Source organism: Mesocricetus auratus, unplaced genomic scaffold, assembly GCF_017639785.1.
Source record: "Mesocricetus auratus isolate SY011 unplaced genomic scaffold, BCM_Maur_2.0 Super-Scaffold_15014, whole genome shotgun sequence".
Taxonomy (NCBI): domain Eukaryota; kingdom Metazoa; phylum Chordata; class Mammalia; order Rodentia; family Cricetidae; genus Mesocricetus; species Mesocricetus auratus.
The window spans coordinates 73,429,218-73,455,916 of record NW_024429186.1 but is presented as its reverse complement, the minus strand read 5'-3'; the positions used below and the strand labels follow the sequence as shown (position 1 = coordinate 73,455,916).

The following is a 26,699-nucleotide window of genomic DNA, read 5'->3' as shown; positions in this document are numbered from 1 at the left end:
TCTCCTGGTGGGTACAGGTCCAAGATTCTCTTCTGGTGGGTTCAAGCAAGTCCAATTCTCTGATGGGTCTCACGATGGGTACAAGCATCCTCTGAGATACTCCCTCTCCTGGTCGGTGGAAACAGGACTAGCACTGTGATGTCAGCAGACTCTGGATGGCTTGACCTGCCCTCAGTCCTTCGGCCAGGATATCCCAAGGAGGACAAGTAGAAGTCGGGCATGAGACAGAGGCCAATGCTCCGAGCAGTTACTTCTTGTTCTTACTATAATTTCTTAAGAATTCACCTGCCAGTTTTAGTTAAAATTCTAACCTATGGAATAGCCCTTTAAACAAACAAAATATTTTTTTGAATCTCAGGCTCTTTCCAAAGGCTCATTCTGGTGAATAAGCTGTTTCTTTGAGGCACTGGATGTTTTATGTACAGAATTAGTATTTCTTCACCATGATTCAGGGATGATAACTCAATGGATAATAATTGCCTTTGGAGTCACCACGTTTCCTTCTCAGTTAAAGATACCATGAAATACTTTCAAATGTATAGCAGAAAGCAAGATATTCCATATATAAAACAGGTTTCTTTGATTTATAGTCTAGATACCTTGCCACAAGGTAATTGAGGTTAATTTGGCACAGCTAGTGGGCAGAAACTACTGTGTTCGCCTCTGGTTGGCTTCTTTTAATCTTAGCCTATCTGCCTAACACATTTCAGTTGTATTTCATCATTCACAGAGGTTGTGAGGTCTCCTGAACTTTAAATGGCCTTCCTTCAGCTTCATTTCTATTTACTGAACATCTCCCTCGGTCATTCCTCCAGCATTTCAAATGAAATTCATGTAAAATGGAATCCACATCAATACCATGTCCAGCTTCTACATAATCACTTCTGGTATATTCTCTTTTAAATTATGGAACCCCACCCTTGGGTCCCCAATTCCAGTTTTGTAATATTCTCTTTGTCTGCTGCACTTATTTTTCTAATAATTTGTTTTATCTGTCCTTTCTCCTTAACCCCACAGTCATTATCTCAGTTCAGGCTCTAATATCCTCTTGCCTAGATATTAAAATCAGGTCTAACTGCTTTCTCTGGCTCATGATTCTACCCCACTTCTAATCAATCATCTTACATGTATCCGCCAGATAAATTTCTGTGTAGCAAAGCTCATGTTGCTAAGTACTTCAGAACCTCTATGGATCTTCATTAAGGATAGACAAAACTTAGGCTTTCTATCCTAGCATTCCCACACTGGGCAGTACTTTCCTCGAGGGCAACCCTCCTGCTTACCCATCCCCTGCCCCAATGTCTTACAGTGCATTTTGGGACATGTCACACATCTGGTTTTGCCCCACACATAAATATTAGCCCTCCATTTCTGATCATTATCTTGCCCGATAAAGACAGGACTTTCTGAGGAAGGACTGGGCCACACAGATGCACATGCAAGTGTCGGAGGCTCCCAGCAGAAAGAGGAACCTATTTTCAAAACTGAAATCACACAAGCTTTACAATCATTTCAACTTCATCTCTTCTGATCCCTTGGGTTCTCCCACCTATTCCTTGTAGGATCCGTCCATAACATGTAGGAAGCCTGAGGGAAGAGAGGCGATCTTTCCATGCCTTCAGTTATCTAGTCAGTGTTTGCTGAGCCTCACTAGGTGCCACACCGTCTTGTAGGCGCCTGGGATACAGCAGTTGATGAAGTCCCTGACCTCACGGTTTCACAGCCAAGTAAATCAACAAGGAATCAATCAATCTGAACAAACTTTGAGATTTGACAGGATGCCATAAATGGGGAAAATTCACACCATGGGACTACTTCCTTTCATGTACAAATTGTTTACAATGTCATATCAAATTGCCTGTCAGCTGTATGTGTTAGGTGTATGTGAAACATAAGTGAATTTCATAATTTGACTGAGGATTCCTCCCTAAAGTCTCTCCCCACTCCCAGCATGTGCATCTGAAACTTTTAAAATTCAGAACAATTCTAGTCAGATAAAGGATTCTCACCTCTGCATCAGTTACACAAAGGAGAGTAGTAATTCAGAGAGAGTAACCAAATGGGACAGTATGAAATCTTGAACATGTACACAGGAAGTAGTTCTTCTAAGGTGTCCTTGAACCCAGTAGTTGAAAAGTGATGATAAATAATCTTGATAAAATGTGATAGTGTCTCAGGGGAAAGTAGATGGGACATCAGTGCTCAGTGAGTCTCTCCCTTTCTTTTTTAACTTATTTGTAATTTATTTTACTTATTTGTAAATGTGTTCTTTAAGAATTTCATACATGGCTACAATGCAATATGCTAATACTCACACCCCATTTTTCCCTGCAGTTCTCACCAATGTCCAAACACATTCCATCCCCAATTCTATGTCTTGTTTTTTCTAATGACCCCTTAAGTCAAATTAGTGCTGCCCATGGTTGTCAGGCTGTCCACTGGAGCATGGGCTGCCTACAGTGACCACACCCACGAAGAAGGATGACTTCACGTTTTCCAGAAGGTGTTAGCATATGTGCGAAGGTGTGGGGTCCTCCACTGGTGCATGGGCCATCTGCAGTGACCACACTCTAGAAGAAGGATGAGTCTCCCTCCCTTGGCCACCATCACTGCCAACAGCTCCTCAGCAATGGGTGGGACCTCCACAGCTGCTTCCTCATCTGTGACAGAATTTTGATTAGCTTGATCTTGTGCAGGTAACCACACCTCCTGAGACTTCACAAGTGCAACATCATGTGGAGGGTTGGTAACATTTCCCATTTTGGGCTGAGCACCACAAGCCTCTTCTTAGCACTTTGACCAGCTATAGACTTTGAATTGAATAATGCCTACTGCAAATAAAGCCTCCCTGAACAAAGTTGAGAGAAGGCCCAGGATATGAGTATGAAAAAATATTTGGAAGGCAATGTGACTTTAAGACCATTTAGAAAGATAAAAATAGCAGGCTCTACACTCTGGTCTATGGCCTTCCCAGCTACTGGCTTTTGACCAGGTTTAAAGTGTTTGGAATGAAATTCCCTCCTGTAGAACAGACCTTAAATTTAGTCATAATCGGTCTTGCCAGTATTGTAGCAGAGAGAGCATCATGCCTGCAGGTTAGTCCTGTAGTGTGTTCTGGATAAGACCATTTGTGTCTTTCCTCCCCTGGAAACCTTCACAGAAACTTTGAATACTACTAAAGCTCGCCATCAGGGAAAACGTTCTGAGCTATTTTGAGTGCAGCAGTTGGGTCTGACCAGGGGTAACCAAGGGCAATTTTAGTAGCCTGTGTTGTTTTGAGGATGCCCGGAATCCCCCTTACCAATACCTTGAAGGGTGGTATCCCGTGCCTGGTACTGAGAATTTCATTTAATAACTCATGCCTTCTCGGAATAGCATTGTCTACCTACACAGGCTACCTCAGTTCAAACTCTTGATTTTTTAATTACATTTTAAAATTATTTTTCTAACTATTTTGTTTCTAAGGCTTTTACATACACCATTTAGTTTTAGTTAACTACCTATTAGTCCTCCCCTCTCCCTATCTCCTGCTCCATCCCTGCCTAATCCTTCAACTCCAACATTCCCCTTTTCTTTCTTATCATATGTATTCTATCTCCCCAGTTATGTTTTCATTTGGGTTTAGAGATTTAGTTTCCATATGGATTTTTTATATACCCTTCCTTAGGTTCTCCCTCTCAACCGCCTGGTCTCCCCATCCTCCTGCACCCCTCTCTAACTAAGCCTTCTCTACCTTGGTTTTGCCTGTAGTCCAGTATACTCTTCCATTAATGCATCCCCTCCAATGGCCTCTTTGTAGTCCCTGCCCATCACAAGAAGGAGAGAACCCAATAGCTATCCTTTGGTTTATATAGGTTTTTTTGTTTTGGGTTTTTTTTTTTTTTGGTTTTTATTCTGCCTTGTCTCAAATGGAACTTCAGTTCCTTTTGATATGACATGTTTGTTTTCCCACAACTATCCCCTTAACCTCCTACTTGGATGTGAAGAGGCATCATTAATAGAGATTATTTGAGGTAGAGCTTGAAGTAAGCACCTTAGGAGATTCAGATGCAGATCTGTGGGTCTTTGGGATGAAAACACCATCTTAGTACTGTACTTAAGCTGTGCTGGTTCCTCTGTACCATACTGCTAAACTATTAAAGATTATTAGCAACTAATAAAGTGGTCACTAATGCCCCTCTTATTAGCAGTCACACTGGCACTGACAGTATGTTCTATAATTCCCTGCCTTTCATGGGAATAAACAATACTTGGAGTTCTTACTTCTGGTTGCTTTCACTGCTTCCAACTGTTTTGAGTTGTTTCTTCTTATATTTCCAGATACACAACAATTAATTAATTATCCTCAATTATCAGCAAGATATGCGACAATTTCTTTAATTAACTCCTCCTCCATTTCAGCTTTTAAAATAAAATGCAGTTATTCAGTTTAATAATCCATAGATTTGAAGCTGACATTCTTAATTTAACAGAACCCATTTTTAATAAGTGAAGGTTGCTCCATTAGTTGCAAAAGCATCATGAAACAGCATTAATGAAAACACAAAGTTCCATCAATATAGTACACTGAATTAACATAAAAATCCCCCTTCTATAAACAAATAAAAATAATCAATAAAATGCAACTATGAACTTGAGAGAAACATATATAGAAAAGATATGCAGATAAGAACTGAGCTCAGAGTGTGATGTTGCAGCTTGAGCCAATAGCAAGGTAGATGTAGTCTTCTACACCTAGGGTAAATGCTGTGTGAGTTGGGTGGGAGATTGGACAGAAGCCAGGTCTAGATGCAAAAGGTATGGTCGTTTGTGTAAAGCCAACTGGCAAGTCTTATCCATGTTTTAGGGAAACTTTTGAGTAAGTAGTTTGCTTTGTCCTGAGACACAATGACAGTGATAGTAAGTCTTATCATAAGAAAAAGGTGAAGAGTGTGAATTTATATCCGATACATGTCCTATGGCTTACTCCAGAGAAATTCCTCAGGTTCTTGGAAAGAGGCTGGCTCGGGGAAACTCAATACTATTATTCTGCTAATGGGAAATAGTAATAAACTGCCCCTAAGTTCTTACATCCATACTCATGAATTAGCTCATCTCTGCTCTCATCAGAGATGCATCTTCTTGTAGTAGATGGTGGTCAATATGGAGACAATAAGAAACCACAGAATGCTCCGACTTAAATGGAACATTTGTATCCCACTCACTCTTCCCCACCCAAGTTTAGAGAATATTGTGAAAGAGGAAAGAGAAAGATGATAAGAACCAGAGTTACAGGATGTCTGAGAAAACAAGGAACTGTGGGATATGACAAGGCCATCGCACACGTGAGCCCAGCAGCTGTGACTGCATGCACAAGACCTGCACAAGATCTGGACAAGATCAAGCCAGCCAAAGTACCAGCACAGGCAGGAGGGGTTAATGAAGTCACTGCACTAATTGAGGAGCTATGGGCAATTGATGGTTTATGGGGAGAGAATCTGTTTTGTCAGTGATGTGGCCCCTGAGAGGCTACCCAATAGATAGTCCTATACCTGTGCCCCAGTGGATAGTCCTACACCCATGGCACAGTAAATATTCCTACACTCGTGCCACAGCAGATAGTCCTACACTACTACTTATACTGGTAACACCAAGAGGATGTAGTGGATTTCAGTAAAAGTGCAGGGACTGGAAAGATGGCTCAGCAGTTAAAAATCACTTGTTGCTTTGCAGAGGATTTGAGTTTTGTTCCCAGAACCCACATAATGGTTCACAACCATTTGTAACTTCAGATACAGAGGATCCAAGACTTTCTTCTGACCTCCACAGGAAGCAAGCACACTAGACGAATATATATCTGTGCAGCCGAATCACTCATATGCATAAAATAAAATAAATAGAAATAGTAAAAACACACATTAGGTGGGTGGGGAAGGAAAAATTAGAAGGATAAGGAAAAGAATTGGAGGGGAGGGAATAAAGGAAGGATTTGATGAAAACATATGCGTGTGTAAAATTAGGAAAAATTAGAAGGATAAGGAAAAGAATTGGAGGGGAGGGAATAAAGGAAGGATTTGATGAAAACATATGCGTGTGTAAAATTATCAATCAAAATGTTAGCACTAAAAAATAAAACCAGATAAGTTAAGCACCTTCAAAAATACTTTTATAATCTCTCTCTCTCTCTCTCTGTCTCTCTCTCTCTGTCTCTCTGTCTCTCTCTCTCTCTGGAACTATGTGAGGATAAAACAGTTCTCTACTGATAAGCTTGAAATAAAAGGTACAAACTCCATGTTGAAAAACCCTGCACAAAAACAGATCTATAGGCAAAGCACACACAGAGACCAGCATAGACAAAAGCTTGAGATGCAAGTATGAAATACAGAGGGTATGTTTATTATGACTGAAGCAATGAAAGAAGGGATATATCCAACAAGGAGGAAGAATGAATAACTATGAAAAATAGAGACGTGAAATGGAGATGTAGATTTGAAAAAGAACAAGCTGGAATCTGTAGAAAGGAAAACTGCAGCCATTTGAAAATGGAACTCAGTGGATGGGTTAAACTAGCAATTAAAATGGAGCTAAAAAGAGAAACAGTGAACTTAGAACTAAATAGAGAGTTAAAAGATGTCAAAAAAAGGTAAAATGTGTGTGGAATGGGAAAAAAGAAGAAATAGAAAGCAGAGGGAGAAAGAAAGCTTGTGTATGAACTTCCCAAAAGAAGAAAGTAGAAATGACTGACAAGCTACCCAACACGTATAATCACTTTTTGAATTATATTTTATATATGCTTTGAATAAAAGAACATATGTGGGTCTAGGTCTATTCACATACACAGAGAGGACAAACTTGCATTTTATAATGCAAAAGGAATTTATGCTAGTCACAGTTTTATAATTGACCTTTTACATTAATTGTAGACATCTGACCAGTATAACTGTACCATCATTTCAAATAGTTATATAGAATGTTAATGGTTGGGAATATCAAAATTTAAGTAAATTAATAACAAACATCACCAGAATTCATCTTTGGAAACATGATTTTTAATACAATGTTTATTTAAATTAGAAACAAACTTGTTTTACATATAAATCCCAGTTCCCTCTCCCTTCCCTCCTCCCCTGTCCCCCACCAACCTCCTGTCTCATCTCCTTTCTGTTCTTCAAGGAGGGTGAGGCCTTCCATGGGGGATCTTCAAAGTTTGTCACATCATTTGGAGCAGGGCCTAGACCCTCTCCCATGTGTCTAGGCAGAGAGAGTATTCCTCTATGTGGCATGGGCTCCCAAAGTCCATTTGTACACTAGGGATAAATACTGATCTACTAATAGAGGCCCCATAGAATACCCAGTACTCCTAACTGGCACCAACATTCAGGAGGTCTCAGTTGGTCCTATACTGGTTTCCCAGCTATCAGTCTGGGGTCCATGAGCAACCCCTTGTCCAGGTCAGCTGTTTCTGTGGGTTTCTCCAGCCTGGTTTTGACCCCTTTGCTCATTACTCCTCTCTCTCTGCAACTGGATTCCAGTTTTAGCTACAGCTCAGTGTTTAGCTGTAGGTGTCTGTTTCTGTTTCCATCAGCTACTGGATGAAGGCTCTAGGATGGCATATAAGGTAGTCATCAATCTCATTATCGGGGAAGGGCATTTGAGGTAGCCTCTCCACTATTGCTTAGATACTTAGTTGGGGTCATCCTTGTAGATCTCTGGACATTTCCCCAGTGCCGGATTTCTCCTTAGATCTATAATGGCTCCCTCTATTATAGTACGTCTTTTCTGGGTCTCCTGTATTATATTGAGTATCTTATATAAAGTATAAAAACATGAATGCGTTTTGTTCTCAAGGAACATAGCTTTCTAGCAAAGAAGACGTATCTGAATATGTAGAGAGACAATAAAGAGACATTGGATTTTGTGTTATTCTAAAGCAGAGTCATGGAAAAATGTTACTGAGTATTGAGGGATGGATAGGATGAGAATGTGTAAGTTGTGGTGAACAATGCTTAGAGGAATAGCCATAATGAAGTCATAGTGCCAGGTGCAGTAGACATTCCTTTAATCCTAGCCCTCAGCAGGCAAAGGAAGTTGATCTTTGAATTCAAGATCAGCAATATTCAGGACAGCCAGGGCTACTTGGAAAGACCTTGTCTTTAAAAAAAAAAAAAAGCAGGGATACAGAATAAACAAGGATAGTATTTTTCCAGTTGAAGTCACCATAGTGAAACTTGTGAAGCTTCTATGGTAGTGAGGAGAGAATAAAAATTGGGCACAGTGTTTTGGTGGTCTTTGAGTGTACACGATGTATCTTTTGTTATTAGTAAGGGAAAAACTATTGAAATGTATTAATCACTGGCAGTGACCTGATGGAAACCAAGATTTAGAAAATCACCCTAATGCTAATCCTAAAAGCATTTGGAGAAAAATAAGGTTAGACCTGAAAAGCTGCATCTAACTTCCTCTATGAAAGTAGAGGAATCAGATTCCGACCTTCCATGATAATGGTGAGAATGGGAATGAGCAGAACAATTCATACAAAGAAGAATCTGACAGCTAATAAGATCAGGGTGGCAAAGTCTATTTACTATTCAAAGACTACAATTAAAGGTAGGCAATCAAGAAATCATCAAATCAAAAGTCAGGGCATGATGATCAGCTGGTGTGTTGGTACATCATGATTCTATGATGAGGGTTCACCTTGGTGTATGAGGCATCCATCCTACAGATACCTGGGAACCAGGTCTGGATGTCAGGAGAAAGACCCAGGGTAGAAATAAGGACTTATGGGTTACAGACATGATACTAGAAGTCTCTGACAGATGATGACTTCAAGAAGGAAGAGAATATGAAGATGACAGAAAGATGGAGACCAGAGGCACAGGAAATAGCCACATCCAGAAAACGAAGCATGATTATATGTTAGCATAGACATTGAGAGTGTGTCCATTTACTAAGAAGAACGTTAGAGAACTCTACCAGGAAGTGATCAGCAAGATTGACTCTCACAGAGGAAGACTGAGACTGATGGGCAACTGTTGGCGATTTTTAAGAATACAATTCTGTAGAGCAGTGGATACTGGAGCCAGCAGGGGCTAAAGAATGAGTCAGTGGTCAGGAACTGACACCATTTATAACGCAGTGCTACTTTGCTAAGAAAATTCATACATCCAACAGACCTTTTAGCTGATATTGGCAGGCTAGGAGAAAATCAAGAAAACATTGCTCATTTAACCGAAAGCCATTTCTTTGTACTGTAATGTGTGTAACATAAAGCAATCATAGAGCTCCCCATTTTTCTTTTCTCCATTGTGTAAATGCATGTGCCATAGGCAAAGGCCTTTTAGGGATGTCTCCTTAATCCCATGGATTTCATTTTCATCGAGTTCATCTCAGTACACAGAAGAGCTCCTTTAACGTCCAGTTCTGTTTCAACAAATGAAATATACCAGCTAGGGTTTTCTAATGTCATTTATTGGGACAAGGCTTCTTGTAAACATTTCTTATATATATCATAGAACAGTATCAGAAGGTAATAAACTGCCATTTTTTTTCTCAAAGGCTTAACTCTTCATTCAATATCCTTAACAGTTAACAATAGGATACTATACAATTTAGTGTTTTTCAATGTCTAATTTTTTGTTGTTGCTTCTATTGTAATGTACATCAGGCTCAGACCTGTCCTTCCATGGGACTATTGTATGACAGTTAATATATGGCAGAGCACTGTGATTTAGTCCCACAAACTCCACTAATTTAACTTTTGTATCAACCTTGCAGCCTTATTATTATTATTCCCAACTGAAAGAGATTAAAAATAAGAACAAGAAGTTCAGCTACCAAAGAGACAGCTATAAATTTCCAGACTCAAGATCCCAACATGATCAACTTCAGATTTGTGCCCTCTGTCCTTGAAAACAGACTATCTGTATGTTATAGTATCCCAGCTGATGTGCTGAAAGGGAGCAGTCTTTGGTCATTAGAAAATGTTCTGCATCTTCGACTCATGAATTAGACATAGCCTAGCCCAAGTTAAAAATTTCTTTTGAATTTCAGAAGACATATAAGTACTAATCAGAAAATGACTAGAAGGAAAAGGCAACCCATTGGAACTGTAATTTCAATAGCAGCCTGTAGTGGATGATGCTGAGCTAGGCACCGCCAGGAGTTTTCATGAAAAGATTTCACTCCAATATGTCATCCTGGAGTCTGTGAATGCCTGGTTCCTATCCACTTGGCAAGGAAAATGAATGATGCCCATTTCTTAATACCAGGAAGATGGCACAGACCTTAAATGGGGAGGATGGTACCGAATATGGTAGAACACATCATCTGGCCAAGTCTGTTCCCACCAGAATGTGTAGTAGAGAAATAGACACATACATGGATGATAGATGGTAGGTAGGTAGATAGATAAATGGGTAATGATTGATTGATAGATAGATAGATGAATAGATGGATGGATGGATGGATGGACGGACAGCCAGCTGGAGGGTCAAGCAGGCCAGTCACTCCTCAGTATTCAGGCTAACATACCCAAAGGCTTCATCAAGCACCAAAAGTTGTTACTGTCAGTCTCAGCCTTCTTCACTACCAGGATCAATCTAAATATATCATGCAGAATAATTGTTTTGTAAAACATTGAGATAATTCTTATGTCAAAGCCAATACAATTGTTTAAGCCAAAGAAGTACACTCATGCATGCTCTCTACCATCAGTGGTTAATCTGGGAAATTTTAATCTTTACTTGGAAAATTTACTTGGAAAATTTAATTTCCTTTTATCATATCTTGATAAAATGACCATCCGATATAAGTGACCAATGATATAAATGACCAATAAGAGGAAGAGTATATTATTTTAAATTATTCAATCTACTATCAACATGCAATGTACTAGCTACCTATACATACACTCCATAGACAGTCCACAGTTGACCTTGAGGAATTCCTTCTGATTCACCAATATTAATCATATTATTAGGATGCTATCTTTATAGGGATTACCTATCAGTATATGAATTTCAACTTTATTCTGGCATCATTAATTTTTGTATGATAACTATGTATGTTGAGAAGCAGAAAGCTGAGTGTTTATCCTTAGCAGCTTCAGTATGTTGAAATTTGTCTGTCTCACACAAAGTAAGCCAGACTGTGGCTTTGTGCCAACATGCTTATTGAATGAATGTTGAATAAGCCCCAGTAGGTTTCTCTGAATTAACTACTGTAATCAAAGCACAAAAGCCAGATAACTGAATTGTGAGAACAAAAAACTCAAAACCAAAAATACTCTAGAAGTACAAGAAAACATGAAAAACTGAAATTAACCTCATCCTCCCCAACATATCAGCAATGGTTTCTGTTCACAACTGATATGTCTTTACCTGGGTCATAGCCACATTTCTTTGTTGGTCATTCAAATTGTACATTGCAAAGTTGATGAGTTGATGGCTCTCAATAGTTCATCTAGATAAAAGTCTCTCTCTCTCTCTCTCTCTCTCTCTCTCTCTCTCACACACACACACACACACACACACACACATACACACACACACACACACCAGTTTAAATTCCTCCCTTCACTTTAAGTCAGTAGTTAAGTTGAGAAGTTGAGGTAAGGTGAACAGAATTACCCTAACATGTAAGCTGATCTGTTCTCTAGAATGTTTGTTTCACACAGACACATCTCTTTCTGACTACACTGGCATGTAAAGCTCATGAAATTCATTTACATTTTAGCTAAAAATTACAGGGAACATTTCATTTCCCTTTCTGAAAGAAAAAACATTCTATGGAGTTTCATTCTATAGTCTACAGTAACCAAGTTATATGCACAAATGAATGAAGCTCCCAGAATTTTCAGAGATGTCACTGGGTCCTTGTACTTTCTCTAGACTCACTTAAACGAATGAGTGGCAGCCGCGTTGAAGGTGATTTACAGCCCCCTTTAGGCAGCATTCTGTTGTGCCTTATCTCAGTGTTCTCAGCTAAACAAAGTGAGAAGCAGAGCTCTCCTTATGCTTAAGGCTCCTAAATCCTAACTGAGGTTGGATGTGTTGCAGTCCATTCAAGTGTATTGATTCCTGCCCGTGGTTGCATCTTCATCAGTTAGCTTTACCTACAAACTAGCACCCTTGCTTCGTGGCCCTTCAATCTGTGAGCCTTTGCACTCACATGGCTGCAAAGCCAACTCCTTAATTTCTGAGTGGACATCAATGGCTCAGCTTAGAGCTTTGTGCCCTTTCTGTGACATGCAATAGGAATCTGATTGAATAGCCTATGGCTTAATTCACTGCTCCCCAAATCTGCTGCTTGCACTCTGATCCTCTATTACTAAAGGCACTGCTGACTTTCCAGGCAGGTGAGACGTAACATTCATGTCCATTCGTTGTTCTTTGCTCAGCCCTTGTGTCCAGTAGTTGTATGATGGCATTTGTCTTCATCCATGTAGTCTCTGTCATCATCCATGTAGTCAAATTCACTTGAGCTTCTTTCTATTCTTGTATCGTGTATCTGGAACATGAAGAGGTATCCACTTCAAGAAACTCTTTCCTAATAAGTATGAAAAGGCCTAAAAAAACTGTCATTTCATCATGATAAGTGTTAACTGCAGTGTGGACTGCGGAAGAGTGGGAAAGGCCATGGAGGCCTTCCAGGGTTAGGTGGCAAATAAACTCTCTGCGAGGATACGATGGGTTATCCTGGAGCAATCAGGAGAAGCCCTTCCTGGAGGCAGAAGTAGAACATGCCAATGCCCAGAGGTATTGCCCAGCAATTCTTTTCATTGAGGGTACAAACTGAGAAGGATTTAGAAAAGAGAAAGAAGACACATTTGTGACAGGCCTTTTATGACATACCAGGACTGCTGGACATCATTCAGAGAGCACTGTCTTTACTTTCCTTCTGCACGCAGCCATGTTCTTGCTAATACTCACAACTGTACTCTTGCTGAGCACTCCTCTGTCTTTGCTTTGCTTTTCTTGGGTTGTGGACTGGAAGCTTCCCCAGTCAGTTTAGAACCTGTCTTTCTCTTCCCAATCCTTCTTGTATTGCCTAGCAGCTGACTCTCATTTCCTGCAGCCTTCACTTCACTTCTGTCATGCACAGGTGTTCCCTCTAAATTATAAACTCCATCAATGAAGCCTGTCTGCATACCATACATCTGAGTAGATTGTACACTTGCCCTTCTCAACAAGCCCTCGCAGAACTGTTGTGTGGAGTCAAAGGAGCACAGTTTAGAGTTCTACCACATTTCTTCACTGCTTTTATGTACATTGACACAACCAGACTGCTGTAATAGGCACTGGCTTTCCTGTCACTACCAGAGAATGTTCCTTACAGCCCAGTGGCTTGTAACACGCTCTGCTGCTACAAATCAGCAGTGGTTCCCAAACAGAATAGCATGGCTGTGTACAAACCTTAATGTGCAATGTTGGTGTTTTCTGTAGAAAATGAAAGGCTTCACTCTTCCCTGGGGAGAGAGCAAGGCTAGCAAGTGTTGGCACAGGGCCCCTTGCCAACCATTCTGATTTCCAGGGCTCTACACCTCATTTCACTGGCAGGTATAGCAAGCAGGGATTTAAACTAAGAAACACTGCTAGGTTTTGAGTCCCAGTTCTGCTACCTGGTGATTATGAGCAGCATTTCTGAGCTTGTTTTGGCTTTTATGGAGCTGGTAATAACCTGAAATGTGAAATCCTAAAGCATGCTATTGTTTCACTAGGGTTTGCAGTGCAGCAAACCAGTCAGACACACAATGGCACATGACACAAATTCACTCTTGTATTTTTTCCCCTGGTAGGCAAATAAGATGTCGTAAGAAGCATATTTCACAGTGCTCAGAATGGGTGGGATGAAAGCTAGGCTTAGGAAGTAGAATCTTGACAACACAGGATGCTGCCTACCACTCCAAAACTGTAGCGTGATCATGAAGGTTATTGGTAGCTACACTGGTAAATCTATGCACTCAAGTCTCTGCCAGTAGGTCTGGGACTTTATATTGCTCCCTCCACATTCATAGTCACATACATCGGAATCAAATGGTTGAGCCCAAGTCAGGGACTACTCTGTACCAGATGTATTCAGTGGAAGAGGGCATGGACTCTCATGGAGTCTTGCTCAGAAGTGCTGACATTGTTGTGGGTAGAGATGCCTGTGGTAATCTCAGTGACGTGCGCATTGCTGCTCTGAATTAATCCCCAATGCCTGGAGACCTTCCTTTCACAGAAGACAATATTGCTGGGGTTAGAACCAGGCTTTCAATTCTGCTTTATTTCATTGTGTCTGTCCTGTGTATGCACTTTTCTGGAGTTGGTAGGCTTCGGTTGCAAGCTAAGAGCTACAGTTTTAGTTCTGATCACTCAGGGCATCATTCTGGGTGAGCAGAAAGGCAGTTCTGGTTCTGACTCATGAGCAATAATCTTTTAGACCATATATTGTTACTTGCAAGTGTGCATTGCATCCAGTCTTTGGTCTGGTTTGGGGGTCGTTGATTTTTGCTACATCATCAGTACTGGGGATTCTCTTGGATAGCCTGTTGCTGTTCTGTGTCATTGTCAGAAACATTTTATAGAAAACCTGCATCACAGAAAAACTCACCTTCCCTTATGAATTGAAAGTTTTTTTTCCAGGAGTTTCAAAAGAAAGTTCCCTGCTCCCAAAGGGAGCTATGTTAAGTTACCAAGTTTTCCTCTTCACTTGGTTCTCAGGTAGTTGAGTATTAGGCATGGTGCTGCTATTCACAGGAACTCTCTTGGGCCTTGGAGTTGTCACTTTTATTTATGTTCTTTTGTTCCTGGCTATTTATTTTTGTAAGCCGCCTCTATTTTATTTTGAGAGAAAAGATAAAAGAGTAAGTGGAAGCCGAGAGAGATGTTAGATAAAGGTGGGTGGCATATGACCACCAAAATGAATAGTGGGTACCCTCAGCAGAGGAGCGGCTGCATCTGCCATCCCAGCAGGATGAGCTGTGGGTATCCTCTTACTAACGGCTAGCTTGTTTCTCTCAGTGGCTGCCGGCCCAAGGCTTCTAAACACGGCCTAAGACAATTTCAACAAGAATAAAGACTTCTATATCTCTCTCCTCATGTGTTCCTGTGGGCTTTTCTCTCCTACATCAAAATGGCATGGGGGACATCAGCTACTAGATGCACACAAGCAAGCAGTAAGGCATCAGTCAATGCTGTCATCATCCAGTAGATTAACGTGGGTGCTGTGAGCTGCTCACTATCCAGATTGTACTCAAGTATTTCATCACCTGCTTAATCAAGCTGCAAAATGAGGAGTTAGACCACTTCACCTCCAGTGATTTGATTATGTGGTAAGGAGACTGGTACATAAACATTAATCCAGGGAAATTAATTCATGAAAATTAGCTGAAGACACCCCTAGAGGCCCGTTTCGTATCTATTTTTTGCATAAAAATGTTGAACTAACTACTTCCCAAAGGTGTCTTGGGGGCCTAGCATGATTATGCATGATTCTGTAGTTATCTGGCGAGAATCCTGAAGAGGCCATGAAGTGACCTGGAAATACGTTCTGATTAAGGTGAAGTCTTCAGCAGGAAAATTGCTTTGAGATGATTAAAGTTAAAATTGGTGGTAATGAAGGAAAACGCTTGTCCTGGAGTGAGGCTTTTGAAAAAGCATCATTCTGAGTGTTCCATGAAGCAGGCAGCAATTCCTTTTCAGAGTCAAAATATTACATTGTATCAGCTTATCACATTATCTGAACTGGAATTCACTGGCGGAAATGAGTGAATGTTGTAGATGTGGCAGTGTGGCAGAGGCAGTGCTGAGTGAAGGAAGAGGAAAGAAGGAAGTATCCCATGCTCCCATGGGTCATCTTAGATGAATCTGCTCAGTGGAACCTCTACAGTGCAGGCCACAGCGTGACTCCTGTGAATGTAAATACACTGTGGCAGGTTTGTGTTTCACCGCGGTAACTAAAACATCTGTCTTTCCTACTAGACCATGATGTCCTGGAAAACTTGGCTTACGTCTGGCATTTTCTCTGTGATTCTAGCTCTGGCCTGCTGTCATCCTACCTAGGGTCAAGCCCCTCACACTAATGACATCAGTTATCTATGGTGAAATAGTCACGTTTGCATATAATTTAAATGTGAATACTACATTTAAAACCTTGGAAACACATGCTTCAGATCCTAGACTTCTCAGTGGTTATATCAACATCTGTCTATAACAATGTCTATACCATACATATGTGGTAACCCTGACAGACTCTAATACCACATCTGTAATCAAGTACATTAATGTTTATGCAGTAAAATTATGAATTGGCATACAGTGTAAGATGAATAAACACTTTAATTACAAATTTTAATACCTCAAAGCTCACATCTGGTCAGACGTTGCTACAAGAGGGTTATAAAAATAAAATAGGGGTTGGTAGGAAAGCGTGGGAGGAGAGGAGGGAGAGGGAGCTGAAATTGACATGTGACCTTGTTTCTAATTTAAATTTAAAATTAAAAAAGACAAAAAAGGAAAGTCACAAGGCAAAAAAAAAAAAAACCAAAAAAGTTAACAACTAAAAAAAATAATAAAAATAAAATAGAGGGGTTTGATGAAGCTGTGGGGGGGACTTGAGAGAGATAGAGTAGACAGCAGTAATTAGAATACATTATATGTATATATGTATGAAATTATTGAAGAACAATAAAGCAATAACATTTTTAAATTACAAAGTTTCCCATGCTTTCCTGCCCTGTAATCATACATACACTGTATTTTTCATAATTTAGACAAAGTGTTCTATGACTTGTATAAGTAGATATTCTACTTATAGGATACCGTAATTATTGAAATGCATTGCTCAGAAATTCATTGTTTCCTTACCCCCTGAGCCTAGCTTTTCCTTCTCACCCATAGTTCATTTTTTTCCCCAGAGCTCCTCCATTCCTGCACATCTGTCTGGTTTTGTTCTTATCAGAACCAAAATCTTGGTGGAGGTTGCTGCATTTCTCATTTGTCTTCTGTACAATTCCCTGCAATAAGGAAGGAAGCTGTGATCTTGTCGGTATCCCTGTGTAAGTGAGAGTCAGCTTGCTGAGGAAGGAGGCACCCTTCATGTGTCTGTTTATCATGACCTGGGTTTATCTGCTCGGTTTTGTAGGAAAACCACCTTGGGACCATGGAAATGGATAGTAGCTAATGCTGTGCTCTTTAGGAACCTTGTCTGCTATACCAAAAACATGATGAGAAACTTGAAAACTTGGATGGGTTAGCCCATGTTTGAAACGAGGCAGGCGATATTGTTTCTGTTCTCCAGTCTTTTGTCCAACTGTATCCTGGAGAATATTTTTGGATAGTTCATTTGCTCATTTTATGAGGTGACATTTATTTGTTACCTTTATTTCTAATTTTGGCTGATCTACATACGCTGTGCTTCTCTTTTTAAACCTGTACCTTCAAGAAAGCTCCCCTTTATGCGAGCTATTAGAAGAAATGATTTCTCTCGTTCTTAGTCTCATAGGGTGCATTTCAAGGTAGACTTAGCTTTGCTGTTGCTGTAAAATGATAAAGCAGACAAATAGAAGAGAAGAAATGGTGAAAAACAGAGAGGTGAGCGGAGGGAGGCGGAATCATCCCTACAGCAGGTACTGTAGTGGCGTTTCTGCGTTGTGTCACCACTCCCAGCAATGGCTATCAGGACACCCCCCTTTGGGGTTCCCCAGACTAGAAAGAGGTAGAGCACACTGTCAGTATAATACCCAGAAATGTTCCCTAGCTAACACTGAATAAATTGATGTTGATATTGTATTCTGGAATTTTTAGTATAAGAAAAGGATAAATAGCCAGACTGTTGACGAGTGACCAAATAACCACCAGGACCCATTGAGGCGTAAGTTGTTTGTCTCCTATTGTTGTTTATTTGTCTCAGAGACTAATGGTAGTCATTGGAGGCAGGAAAACAGATTTTCTTTCCATTTATAACTTTCTCCGTTGCATTTTTGGAAAGGAATCAAAATATATATGTAACATGGGTAGAAATGTTTGTGTATCTTCTCATAATTCTTTTGAGGTGGTAGTGTAGTTATTTATGCCATTGCTTTGTCGCAGCACATTATCAGTGATTACAGAGGCCTCCCATCTCCAGATAATGTTTTCTAAAGAATGCGTTCTTCTTAAAGGAGAGTGCAGAATCAAGATGTGTGGAGGGCCAGCGAGAAGGCTTCCTGGGTAAAGGCACTTGCCGCTGAGACTGATGACTTGAGTTCAGTTCCCAGACACACATGGAAAACATGAGAAAAGAGTCCTACAAGTTGTCCCCTGACCTTCACGTGTGCACAGTGCCCACTCTGACATGCACAGAAACACGCAATGAGTAAATAAGTAAACAAACAAATAAGTAAGTTTGGAAAGGAAAGATGCTTCTATGGAGGACCTTGCATGTCAGATCACGATGTTGACGTTGTGTAAAGGTTTGGTGCATCAGTTCCAGTTTTAAACAAGTGTCTTTCAAAGTTTGATTTCACATCCAGACATAATTATGGGTGATTTAATACTGTGGAATATATATCACTGGACCCTGTTCATGTGGAAGTCTCTGTCTTCCTATGCTACTATGCTACTAAGTAGATTCAGCAAAGATAGACTCATTAATAATATGACTATACTGTGTTTATTTTTTCATTTTAAAAACATTGAACTCAAACGTGCTTCCAGGTTTGTGTTTTGCACAGGTCTCACATTGGCCCTCTCTTGTCCTCACCTCAGTTCTATGAATTTTCTTAGAAGAACCTTTGAACCACTAGCAGTCGTATTTGCTTCTGTGCCTTCTCCTCTGCCCAACCTCACAAGTCTTGCTGGTACCTGTCCTTACTTTGCCCTTGCGAGTCATTCCTTTAAGACAAGGCTCCCGAAGCCAAGAAATGGAGGTGTGTTCTGTACACTGCGGGCGTACAGAGAGGGGAGGAGGAAGCATGGCTGCACACACCTGTGCCCCTGGCACGTGGAGGAAAGCTGGGCTGGGAATGCGTGTGCCTGCCTACCGGAAGCCAAAATGACTTCTCAGCGGAGCCAATTCGATCAAAGACAAGCAATTCAGCGGAAACCTAGTTCATGCGGTTCCTTGGCATTTTTGTAGACAAAACAAACTAGGTGACGGATAGCATGAAGCCCTATCCAGCCACGGCTAATGGTGTTTCCTAAAGCTGTGCTCGCTAACGTCAGGAGTCTCAACCTTCAGGCTGATATGTATAATGCTGTGCGAGGTACAAGAACAACCCTGTGCCTGTGTATAGCTGAAAATGGAGAATTGGGCTTTGCTTAATGCTCAGTTTCATGGATTTCTGGTGAATTCTAAAACTGCTGATCAAATAGTACACAATCAAAACAAGGAAGTGACTTATTCTAGATGGTTTATTCCTAATCCATGTGCTCAGTGCTCTCTAGGGATAAGGGATTAATTGTAAAGGGATCATTATTACATGCAGATGAACCTATTTCCTCCTTCAGTAGATACTAAAACTAGAGAGACCTGTTAGATTTTTCAATTGTCCACTAATAGGCTTTCTTAAATGTGTTCTAAATGTTCATTTTCAATACCTAAACAATATTGCAAACCTGTTGAAGGAAGTGTAGTCCTATGTAGGACACACATGAGTAAGGAGCAAGGAGAATCAACTCCTGCTGGGACACTGGTCTGGCTGCTGCTTTACTCAGCTTTCTGTTATTATAACAAATACACGAGACAAGCCAGACATCATAGCCAATGGCTGTAATCCCAGCACTGGGGAGGCTGAAGCACAGGGATCTCTGTGAGGTCCATACTAGCTAGGGATACATAGTGATATTCTGCCTGAAAACAATGATTAAAACCCAACAAAAAGTACAAGATGATAGGCTTCTTAGCACGGGAGGGATTTTTCCTGGCCACAGTCTGGGAGGTTTTAGCCCATGGTTGGCTGGCCTGTTCCTTCAGTGCCAGAGGCACAGCAGTTCATTGTGGCAGCAGCATACAAAAAACAGTGCTTTTGACTGGAGGCCAGCGAATGAGGAGGGGGACAGAAGGGAGGGAGGGAGAAAGGGGAAGAAGAAAGAGAGAGAGGAAGAGGAAGGGAGGGAGAGAGGAAGAGAGAGAGAGAGAGAGAGGGAGAGAGAGAGAGAGAGAGAGAGAGAGAGAGAGAGAGAGAGAGAGAGAGAGAGAGAGAGAGAGAGAGAGAGAGAGAGAGAGAGAGAGAGAGCGCGAGCAGCCAGGGCTGGCAAAAGATCTCCCACTAATCCCTATCCCTTAAAGGACCTAAAGTGCTAGGGAAAAGCCTTTAACACACAGGCCTTTAAGGGACATTAAGGGCAAACTGTAACAGTTGATCAAAGTATTTAACCTAATGAAAACCTGTTTACAGACTAAACAATCCCCTTCCCCTCTTGAATAATATATTTTCTCTTTTCCCCTCAATATGTTCTTTGTTCTGTGTTTTGAGCACTTGGATATATCATGGATCTGACTTCCATATTTCTTGTTATTTGCATGCATAGTCATTTTCTAGGTCTGTGGTAATAAATTTTCTTAGTTCTAGAGGAAGTAGTACAAGATGAAATGACCAGCAGGTTTGGTCTGTTGTTAGCCCTCTTTTCATGGATTGTTGGCAGAGCCTTTATTCAGTGTTCTTAGGTTTTCTTTCCCATGTGTATGCATGCCTGGGTTTCATCTGTGTCCTGCTATAAGAATACAAATGAGGAGCTGGCTGGTGGTGGTGCACACCTTTAATCCCAGCACTTGGGAGGCAGAGGCTGGCAGATTTCTGTGATTCGAGGCCAGCCTGGTCTACAGAGTGAGTTCCAGGACAGGCTCCAAAGTGACAGAGAAACCCTGTCTCAAAAACCAAACAAAAAAGTGAAAAAGAATACAAATAAGTTTGCATCAGGGTTTCATTTTAACTTCATGACTCCCATAAAGGCAAATCTGGTCAAATTCTGAAATATACTGGGTACTTAGGTTTCAGCATACAAATTGAAGGGGTGGAGTTGATCACATTTGCTTTTGATGACCCTGGTATTCTCAGGAAAACACATGGCCTAACGGAGTCAGGAGCATGGTGTGCGAGGTGGCCACGCCCTGCTTTGTCCATATGCTACCATTTTACTCCATTTGTCCTGACTTAAGTCTGCGCCCTTTGTCAGAAATGTCTTATTGTGATAATTGTGATGCAGACATTCACGTATTTGGGTGTTAACTGGAAAATGTTTTTACCCGCACTGGTTTCCTTGCTTGTAAAGGAGACTGTGTCTACTTCATGAGTCATTGTGAGAACCGAGTCATATGTGTAAGTCGTGCAAAACACTACCTTTTGGTGTCACTAAGTGTAACGTGGAATGAAGCAAAGGGCACGGGGTGATGATTATGCTTGTCAGGTGTTGACTTTATGTGTCACTTTGCCTGGGTCACAGCGCCCAGATAGCCTGTCAAATAATGCTCTAGATGCTTTTGTCTTTCGATGAGACAGTCTGTCTACCGTAATGAGGGTGGGCTCTGCAAGTCAGTTGCAGGCCTGAGTATATCAGGAGACTGCGGCATTCAGGGCAAGAAGAGAATAAGGAAGCACATTGCACTGTTCCTCCTCTACCTCATCAGCTGTCCCAGCCTCCCCATGGACTACCTTTGGGATGAGCCTTTCCCTGGTTCTCCATCCCGATAGCCTCTCAGGCCAGATTGTGCATTTGCAAAACCTCTCTAATCACATGTGCTACTTATTAAGATAAATTTCCTTGTATGTATGAGTCCTGTTCCATTTACCTACAGATCCTCTCTAATATAGAAGGTGGGGAGGCAAAAGCTATGCCCAACACCTAACTTTTAATTTTTAAAACCTAATATGCTTTTTAATTTCAGGCATTTGTATATTTACTGTATTCTCCCATTGTCTATAGACACTTATCAATAAAACATGTAGAAGATAATGCAAGATAATTCAGCAAGTGATTAAGCATATTCTGTACACATTTTAATCTCAATATTTTTAAAGCTTGACTTACACATTCCCATATCACATTTTAAATAATATTGATATTATCTCCCCAGAACTTTTACCATTGCTATTCATAATTTTTACAATTAACTCTTTCAGGAAGTGGTAATGCTACATGTAATATATTTTCAGAACAAACAACCCCAATGAGATTAGTTTCAGTAAAATGAGTGTGAAGTATAAAAACAGAATTAAATCACTGCGTCTAAAACTGAGCTCCAAACTAAGCAAGCAAGCAAATGTATTGGAAACAGCTCAGCTGAGTTAAAACATTGGCAAATTACCCCTATGATAAAAGTTAAACAGCTTGGGAAAGCAACTCAGTGCTTGAGATACAACTGAGTTGCTGCTACCAAACCTAAAATGGATTATGATGGAGGAAACGGAGACCACTGTTGTCTAACTCAGCTGAACCTAGACTCGAGCAAAACTCAACAGGAAGTGCAATATGATATGAGACCATCCACATACAGTGAAGTATTTCCTAGCTGGTAACACTGTTGGCATGGTTCCACATGCATGTGCGTGAGTGTGTGTGTGTCCATGTGTGTGTACATGCATGGGGTGAGCAGGCACATGAGTGAGCATGTTTATAGGAGCTAAAAGTTGATACTGGTTGTCTTTCTCAGTTGCTTTCCACCTTATTTGTTGAGATGGGATCTCTCATTGTTCCTAAAGCTTGTGCCTTGTACATTCAACTAGATCCATGCAGCTTGACTGGCTGCCCAGTGAGCTCCAGGAATCCTCCTGACTCTACATTCTAGAGCAGGTATTACAGGTGCATGCTATCACATTTAGACTTTTTTCTTAGTGGGGTGCTGAGAGTCATTCTCGGGTTCTCACACCCATGTGGCAATCACTCGCCTGACTGGACCAGTTCCCCACTCCTTGTTGCCATGACTTTTTAGGATGTTCTAGGATGTGTTTCAGCCTATCCACTTTTCACACTTCAGTATGCTTGTGATGACATTTCAACCCATAAGAGAATTCCCATTACTCCCATGCTGCTGAAGCCAACTGATTAGCAATCCAAATTCTGTTGAGTCTGTGATGTAACAAATTATAAAAGTCTAGCTAGTGATTAGGATGTGAACATTATTAAGAAGGAGGAGAAATTGTCCTCACTTAAGAGGTAATTTTGACTTTTGGACATACTCAAACTGAATAAAATGAATTAAAAACAAACATTAATATTGAATGTAAGTAGAAACATATGAACCTGCTTATAAATTGAAAACATGACTCACTTGGGAGGAAAGCGAATGCTTAAACCAACTGTGAACACAGCCAGCATCCTTACAGCAAAATGTATTTGAGCTGCTATGGATAGAATGATCTGCCCAAGAAATTTACACTGCGGTTTCCTCCCATTGTGAAATACTGGAAAGACGGGAACCTAGGCGTTAAGGTGGGGCATTTGGGAGGTGATTCATATTACATAAGACTTTAGTGGAGGGATTCTTTGACAGAATTATTGCCCAGAAAACTTGATTTTTACTCAGTAAATTTGTTATAGGTAAAAATTATGGTATAGTTATGTTGAGACTATTTTTATATATTTTAGATTTTATATATATTAGTATTTAAATGTTTGGGGAAACCACCCAGTCACTATGGAGGAAGTGAGATAAAATATAAAGGTGATGGGTGAGGGGCAGCTTTTGGGTCCTGGTCATCTTATCTGTGAATGTATTTCCTGCTTTCACACTCAAGACCATTAGCGCATCTAGTGCCAGATGTTGCTTATGAATGACACTCCTTGCTAAAAGAAACCAAAGCACCTAAGGGAAATATCTGATCACACATGGAACAGATATGAGATCCAGGATGAGCCTGAAATACCCTGAGGTACCCAAAACTAAGACAGTGCTTATATATTGAAGGCAACATGTCTAAGGACCACATAGAATCCCACTGACCCAACCTGAGATAGCCAAGCACCCTACAAACAAGCAGAAGATAGGAATGGGGTTTGACTTGAAGGAAGGAAGGAAGGAAGGAGGAAGGAAAGGAGGGAAGGAGAAAGGAAAGGAAAGGAAGGATAAGCAAAACAAAACAAGAAAGGAAGTCTTGCCAACATGCAGGAGGTTGTGGCAGAAGGATTTCTCTGAGTACCACTGTAGTCAGAGTATGACCCAGATAGTGAGTTACAGGCTAAACTGGACTGCAAAGTGAGACCCTATCTCAAAAACCACACACATGCATACATCCCATAATATAAGACAATTGTATACATGACAAATAAATAACAAATACAGCAGTTGGTGTTGAGAAAGATGTCCGTATAGAGAAATTGGCAACTGAAATTATAAAAGAAATAGTAGATGAAAATCACTTTGTAATAATCTTCAGTGTAAATAATTAAGTCACAATAGTGATGTGCAATAAAACAATTTGATGAATTGCACTTGACATTCAGGATATTTATACTGTTTCTAAATATCCCCATATATTATTTATTATCTGAAAATGAAAATGTTTGTTAACTGATAGAGATATTGGGTCACCCTCACCTTGAGCTATTGAATTTCATATTTCAGTAGTTGGGGAACTGATAGATATTCCATGCTCCCTGATCAAACAGAGCTGGAAAAATACAGTATTAACTACATTTTTTTTGCCAAAACAGTTACCTTTTGTGTCTTCATGAGTGAAAAACTCAGACAAGTTGAGCTATAGGACACGGTGCAAGTCAGTGTCCTGGACCCTGGGTAAAATAAATGATGATAGAAGCAGCTTCATAACTACAGGTGTAGGCTGAGATCCTTCACGAGACGCTTTATTTTTAAATTAAATGACTCTAAAAGACTAGGGCAACTGGAATGTGTTGAATATGGAGAGTATATAAACTTTGTTATTGTATTAATACAAACCACTTGGCATATGGCAATGGTAATGTACTCATATGAGAAAGGGTTTTAGTTCTTTGATTATATTTTTAAGTATTTAGGTATAAATTCCACAGGGTATTAATAACTTTCAAAAGGCTCAGAAACAAGCATAATGTATACATTGATTGCGTACAGATAAGTATAATATATACATCAATGTGTGTGCATACAGATACAATGTATATATTGATGTGTGTGGACAAGTATAATGTATATGTTGATGTGTGTGCTGACAGTTATAATGCATATACTGATGTATGTGCAGACAAGTATGATGTATATGCTTATATGTGTGCAGACATGGACTGAGAGGGAGTTACTAGAGCAAAGCATGAGTGACTGGTGATGTTTGCTGGATAGAACCAATTTTGTGCTTATTTTTAAGATTTATTTTCAGAACTATTAGAAGGAAAGAAACTGTTCCCAAGTCCCCAGGGCTTTTTGCTCTCCTTTGAGCTGATACCATCTATATTTAAGTTACAGCGTGTTTCTGGTTTCTTCTCTCCCAGCAGAGTGCTGCGCATCTGTATAAATGCTGTTGTTTTCAATCAGCCATGATCTCGGTGCTTTCTATCTATTGGTCCTCCTCTTTGTTTGCCCTGAGCTCTCCTCCTTTCTCTGAGTTCTTGCCCATGTTGCTTAGCGACTCTCCTGAAGCAGTCTCCACCCAGAATCACACCTGGACTCTGATTGCTCATCCTGCAAATGGAACAATGTTTAAAGATATAAATATGCATTTGGGTCTCTAGGACTGGTTTATGAGGTCTCTCTCAGGCAATAATAGCTCTAGAGGACATCTGAGACTGTAAACTGGATTTGCGTTTCCTGGGTCTGTGTAAAAAGGCTGTTGAGGGTGGAGGTTAATGTTGGAGGCAACTCAGTAGTAAAGCCAGGTTCCAATGCATTGTATGTACATGACGTTTTAAACTTCTCTAAACTCAGTTTCCTGTTCTAGAAAGTTAAAACTGTAATTCCCTCAAGTGACTGTTATGAAGGTTCAAGTAGCTGACGCCTGTGAAGCCCTAGTGTTTCCTGTGTTTAAGCACAGTCTTTCCATGACATGCTAGACCTGAATCAAATGTGGTTTTCAAGCTATTTATTATGGTCAGTCTGAAATAATTTCTTTGTTGCTGTCTCTGTGTTCCCCCTGGATTCAGGTTTCTCTGGGACTTCTGCATGCCCATGCCACACATATCTTGTGGCCTCCAGAACGCTGGCAGAGACTGGAATCGGTGCTTCCTCCAGAGCGATTCCCAATCCATACCAGTGAGGAGTAACTGCCTGAGAGGCCCATCATAGGAGGAGCTGCAGGCACCAGAAGCCTCCTACCAATGAGAGATGCTCCAATGACGCAGAGCAAGAGACCTCTGTGTATCTTTAAGGTGGTCTGGAATTTCAAAGAAAGACTTTCAATATTAAACAGCATTAAATGACAACTGACTGTGTGTTGTATTTAATTCCATTTTGTTTATCACCAAAAACGCCGACCTTGGTGATCATGAAAGCATTCTACCTATATGTATTAAAGGAGGCAAACTGGAGAATGTGCACAGTTATTGAAGAGAGTTTTCCTTGAAGCCTGATGCTGAAACATGTTTAAAGTTAATGTGCAGTGAAGATGATTTGTCTTTTAATGTTAGGACAGAACAGGGAGAACCACATGTTACGCATATAGGGATAGTGATTGCATTGTAAATGATGGTATCCACAGAACAGTGACTGCCAGTTAGGAAGGACCATGAACTGTGATGTCAAATAAAACAGTGATTTGTGCAGATCTTGTTTGGGGTGTTTAATTATCAGTTAACCAAACATTCTCTAATGAAAAATTTTTACCTCTTATC

At 40.4% G+C, this 26,699-nt stretch overlaps 1 protein-coding gene across 3 annotated transcripts in view; it reads left to right on the top strand.

Moving 5' to 3' along the window:
- Immp2l (inner mitochondrial membrane peptidase subunit 2) overlaps positions 1–26,291 on the top strand; it is an 871,559-nt gene extending 845,268 nt beyond the window's left edge. For all 3 annotated transcript variants that reach the window (XM_040743203.1, XM_040743205.1, XM_040743204.1), the window contains exon 7: positions 26,013–26,291. In XM_040743203.1, the coding sequence (XP_040599137.1) occupies positions 26,013–26,132 (120 nt within the window). In that variant the 3' untranslated portion in view covers positions 26,133–26,291. The remainder of the gene's footprint in view (positions 1–26,012) is intronic.
- Positions 26,292–26,699: the final 408 nt, after the last annotated feature.